Source organism: Mauremys mutica, chromosome 5 (genome assembly GCF_020497125.1).
Source record: "Mauremys mutica isolate MM-2020 ecotype Southern chromosome 5, ASM2049712v1, whole genome shotgun sequence".
In the NCBI taxonomy this organism is placed as follows: Eukaryota; Metazoa; Chordata; order Testudines; family Geoemydidae; genus Mauremys; species Mauremys mutica.
This window is the reverse complement of record NC_059076.1, coordinates 60,105,910-60,111,646: the sequence shown is the minus strand read 5'-3', so window position 1 is coordinate 60,111,646 and position 5,737 is coordinate 60,105,910. Positions and strand designations below refer to the sequence as shown.

The 5,737-nt window shown below is 39.4% G+C and overlaps 1 protein-coding gene across 1 annotated transcript in view; it reads right to left on the bottom strand.

Annotated features, from left to right (window-relative positions):
• Positions 1-2,454: 2,454 nt before the first annotated feature.
• TMEM184C (transmembrane protein 184C) overlaps positions 2,455-5,737 on the bottom strand; it is a 28,549-nt gene continuing 25,266 nt past the window's right edge. Inside the window, exons 9-10 of the mRNA XM_045019492.1 lie at positions 4,896-5,067; positions 2,455-4,438 (exon numbers count right to left, since the gene is read on the bottom strand). Coding sequence (XP_044875427.1) covers positions 4,143-4,438; positions 4,896-5,067 — 468 coding nt within the window. The 3' untranslated portion in view covers positions 2,455-4,142. The remainder of the gene's footprint in view (positions 4,439-4,895; positions 5,068-5,737) is intronic.

Here is a 5,737-nt window from a genome sequence, read left to right as displayed (position 1 = left end):
TATATGGCTACGTGGTTATGTTCCCTCCTCTTAGACTCTTTTTTTCCCCTTGGTTGTAGATCTTAATATGTGTATATTTATTTCTCACTGTGCCAGGCCTCCAACTTTTGTCCTTCTGAGTCTGCACACTGCCCTTACAATTGCAGCAGCACAAGTTTATTCACAGTTGAACTTACTCTCAAGAATCAGAGGGGTAGGTGTGTTAGTCTGGATCTGTAAAAAGCAACAGAGTCCTGTGGCACCTTATAGACTAACAAATGTATTGGAGCATAAGCTTTTGTGGGTGAATACCCACATTGTCAGATGAAGTGGGTATTCACCCACAAAAGCTTATGCTCCAATACATTTGTTAGTCTATAAGGTGCCACAGGACTCTTTGTTGCTTTTTACTCTCAAGAAATACTTGTCAAAGTCATGAAGCTGTTGTGCAGGGTAGAAGGATGGTCATATGGTTAAGACACCAAGATTCAGCAAGTTTAGAAGAACCAGGAACTGTATTATGTGAACTTTGAGTCACTTATTCTGTCACTTTACCCATCTGGAAAATGGGGATACTAGTTCCCTACCTACCAAGATGGTGAAATTGTTAAACGTTCAAGATTCTGTGGTGGGGGGGGTGCACTTGTATGAGGTTATTTTGCTGCTCAGAAAAGACTTAAACTCTTAAATTCTGCACTGGAATGCACCACTTGACACATGCTTCACTACTGTGCAAGAGGCGCATGCACTAGCTACAGTTTGAGAAATGTTAACTTTGTTACATGGCAAAGATTAAGAAGTTGAGGTATAATTGAAGGGAATTAGAAAATTTCAAAAAGAAAGGCAAAAACTAGGGTAGGAAAGAAAAACAGTAAGCTGTCTTCTCAAATTCAATGGTAAGAAAGCAAAGACCAAGACAGTTTTTTCCACATTAAGATTCTAAAACAAAAGCTATTGTTACTGTTTCTTTGTTTCCTACTCTAAACAGACTGTGGACCTTAAAGAAAGGGAAGAGTGCATTTTTTATTTAGTAGAAAGAGCTCCAAATATAGTGCAAGCTCTGAGCCATTCAATACAAATAGCAGCCTATGCACACTGTGGCACATGCACAATAAACCACTGCTTTTATTAAAGGTAAATCTGAATTCTCTGCCAAAGCCAGGCTATTCAGACAGCAGAGCAAAAGTCTGATGCAATGAGTTATGGACAGATTAAGTTGCAGTGCTTAGCATGCCTTGATGTCTTCTTTCCTCCTGTGCAAAGGAAGGATACAATTACAGTTTGTTCTTCACCTGTGCCAATAGTGTCAGCATAAAGGGCTGTCAATACTGTTCAGGGCTCTCCTTGGTGTGTGGAAGAAAAGTCTCGCCAAGTCACCACCATCCCATTTTGGCTTCTGTGTCACTGCATATTCTCACTGTCCACAGATTCCCAAAGGAGAACTCTTGCAGGTGCCAATTCCATTGGGCCTGCTAGATATGATGGCTGGCTACCAGAGGGATGCAGTCCAAGGACCCAGCCAGGGAGAAATAAACAGGACATTTAATTCAGAAATCTTGATTCTCCACTGTTTTGCACGTTGCATAATCTACACACCTGTGTGAAGTAAAATATGAACAGATCCAAATTGCTTTTCCTACAATCTGTCTGGCCAGGCCCATGCAATTGTATCTTCTAAAGGCCAACTTTGCTGCTATCACCTATACTAGTCATCTGAACACTGCCAGAAGCACTTGAGCTGCCGTCCACACTGGACAGGGAAGGGGGCTGCCAGAAGGGCATTCCGTTGAAGAGGCATGCAGTTCTGGAATACAGGCCTGCATATCTTAAACACATTTAACATGCGCAATTTCAGCTTTATGCGGTTGGCAAAAACAAAGAAAAAATAACAATTTTAATACTGTACCTGTAGTGCTGGCAATTCTGCCCACCATTAAACTCAATGTAATGTTGACTATATGTGGTTTTCACTTTACATGCGAACCGCAGATGACTCGCCTGTACGCTCCTCTGCCAAACAATCTGAATTGGTTAACACTTAGGACATTACAAATCCCATCAATTTTCTCAGGCCATTAGGCAGAGAAAGATGAGGTTTAGAACTGTGGGGAGTGAATCTTTGATCTTTAGCACTCCAGTTATTTCATCTTGGCTACATAACGGGAGGAGGCTAAAGGATCTGTGAATGTATTCTTTTTTGAATATGGTTTTAATATCAAAAGGCTCCTGGGAGATGCTTATGGATAAAATCAAAGTACATAAGCAGGTTTGTATTCTGTTTACTAACTCAGTTCCGGTGACATCTTATTGCTAAAATTTCTTTTTCCACTGCAAGCACCAAGACACTGAAAATGCTGAACAAGTGATTGGATTAGTTGCATTTATTTGAAAGAGGGAGGTATTCTCCCCCCCACCCTACATCCAAGACTCCTTAACTAGATTACAGAAATAAAATCAAATAAAATAGACAATGAACACATTTAAATAAAATCTTTATTTGCTTATTTACAATGAAGGCAATGAATCGGCATATTGTAAGTGTGATTTGCTCTCTTTTCTAAGAACTTCAAATACATTAAGTACATACTCCACTTCAGCTATAAAATATGCAGCCTAGTGAATAAGGCAAAATATTTACATAACACTAGTACTGCAAAAAGCACTTAAGATGAATTCACTGTAAGAGTAAGAAGTTACAATTAAAATCTGTTCTGTAAAGGGTATCCATGCTGGAAAAAAGTTAGTTACAAGTACTTTTTGGTGGAATGTTGCAGATACCACTTTAAAAAGCATCTACGCTGCTCCAGTTTTATTTCTCTATATAAATGTCAAATTGCAAGCATGCAATGCAAATGCAAGTTTGATGTTGGGATAGAAAAAATACCCCCTTGGTTTCGTCAGATTTGCAAAAAAAATCCTTAGAACTCTGATATAAATGCCATTCTTGATCTGAAGTCTGTAACCGTAGTATCTTCCGTATTACACTACCTACTAGATTCCATTTTAATGAATATCTTACTTTCCCTCCCCATGAGAGGGCAAGTTTGCTACTGAATTTGAACCTAGGCTATAGCAGAGGGATAAGATGACAGTATACCGACAAACAAACAAAATCTATACATAGACAACTAGACTCATTTTGTTGGGAAATACACCTCTCTTAAAAATCTTAAACATGTCAAAGTAGGGTAAGTACAGAAGTCAGTTTCTCCTTAAACTTATGAAATGCTTTTCCTGTTTGACACTTCGCAAACAGTAATTATTCTTACCAGTATGCATGTGAACTAGCTGTTATTCCCATTTTAAAGACAGAGAAAATGGTGGCAAAATGTAAATTACTTGCCTAGATTTGTGATTAAAATACATTTCTGGCTCACAGTCCTGTGCTCAGACCATACCTCTCTAGGAGGCAGCCCAGCAACTCAGGGCTGCCATGCCAAGGATGGCAATTTGGGGTTCTGGGCTCAGTCTCTTACGACTTAGGCCTGTACGGAGAACTTAATTTTTAAAAGGATGCTTTGGCTGATGCCCAGAGACATTGGTGCTCTGTAATGGAAGAGAAGGTATCTTAATTAAGCAGTTTCAATTGTGTGTTTGTATATAGGGAAAGGTGAAGATGTCAGTACTCCAGCCACACACTACCCTCAAATTTACTGGGTCATCACCTCACTGGAGAGGTAAGTTCAACATAAGAAGTCTCCACAGTTCAGTTGCTTAAATTACATTCCTGAAATCAAGTCTCCCAGTTAGCAGCTCTACCTATATCCTACACATTTGAAAAGCAATAGAGTATTTGTTTACAGATATATCTTCTGTGTTAACAGACACCAGTGTAATTTCAGTGTAACACTTCCCTTTTTATCCTAGGTACTATATAACTTTCTAAATACTTTATCTCTATTAAGAAACGGATTCTTAAAATCTGTGCTGGAAATTTAAACTATGTACATGGATACACTATATATTCAAATCCATTATAGAATTTAAACAAATTCAGTATTTAAACTGAGACTCCAACCACTTACTTTGTTCCTGTTTGTGAGAAATGCTGCATTTGTCCAGCTATTAACAACCCCTTCAAGAGCAATGGAATACGTCATCATGAAACAATATGGTAGGAAAGCACAGAACAGATTCTTTAGCACACTCAGCTGGAGATGGGTTTAACTTTTATCCAAAGGCTTCTCAGACGTACTATGCCCTGGAACAAGGTAATCCTCATTCTCTTCTGCAACAATAGTGTTAAAAATGCCATCAGATATCGTAGTAGTTGTAGGTGTAGTCAGAGGTGTCACAGTGTGTCCAAACCCCTGGTAGTGGCCACTCATGGGTGAAGATGGCATAGAAGCAGCATCAGAAATTGGGTCTTGAGTAGATGAAGACAGTAAACTTGTATGTTCGTTTTGTTCATGATCCTCAGCAAAAAATATTTTCCTTGGTTGGCCCAAAACTGTCCTTCCTAAAGTTGTGCCAAATTAAAAAGTATTATTATTTATTATTTTTATGGCTCAAACGGCATGGTACTGCTTTGTAGATATTTAGTACAAAATAGTAAGCGTGCTACATGAAACTGGTCTTTGTCTTAATATATATCAGACATTGAAGATGGGAGGCTTAAGCCATAGCAGAAAAAAACAAGAAATAGTGGAAAAAACAATCACTTCAGTGAATCAGAATGAAAACATGCCACTAAATATTCATATCTTCATCTCCCATACCCTCAAAACATTTATCCCAAAACAAAGTAATAAAAACACACAAACCTGACCCCATCAGAATTTTTATCCCAACAAGGGAGAAGTGCCAAAAACTCTATTAAAGCCTTCAATTGCTATCAAATTTATGCGGAAAGTGCTCAGATATTGCAGTGATAAGATAAATATTTTATAAAATTGATGCATCAGCCCAGTACTTACCAACATTTCGAACCTGTTCAGATATATCTGCCCTAATATCAGAAATATCCCACATTGCAAGAAAGGAATCAAAGCATGATCCTTCTTCAGCTTCTTGGACATAAGGTTTATAGGAAAAACTGTAGTGATGAGCAATAGCAGCAAAGAACATCTCCACACAGATGATAAAATCCTGCAACAAGGAGACACACACTTATTCATATCTAGTCCTGCAAGAACATCACCATGACAAAATATGCATTTCTAGATCTCTTATTTCCAGTGCAAGACTGGCAGGAACTCCCTCAGCTCTGAAAAACTGATGCTTTGGGCACTGATAGCTGCTCCTTGTGCACCAGCAGCATTTCAAGAGCCCATGTGAGTCTGGCAGATTGCTTTGACAACCAGGCTTACTACAGCCTGTTCCAATTTGGCACTTTGTGGCATCCAAGCCCATATCCTGACTTGCTGGAAGACTATACTCAGTAATGAATATCTTTTGATGAAGTATTCAAAAATGTATGTATTTTATTAGCAAAAAAAATCTCAGTTGGGACTATTTAAAATATATTTCTATAATACATGACATGTGACAAGGTGCTGAGCGTAACGTTCTTCAGAACTCATTCAGGATGACTTGCATTGCTTACTCCTAATTAAGGCTACGATTTAGTCACAGAATCCGTGACTTCCAGTGACCGCCGTGACTTTAGCCTGGGGTGGCTGGAAGCTGCAGGGTCTCCCACCGCTCGCGGAGTCAGGAAGCTGCAGGGTACCCCCCGGAACCCCAGCCTCCAGGGGTGGCGAAGGAGTACCCCGAAGCCCCCAGCTGCTGCAGGCGGTTCCTAGCCCCTACACGCAGC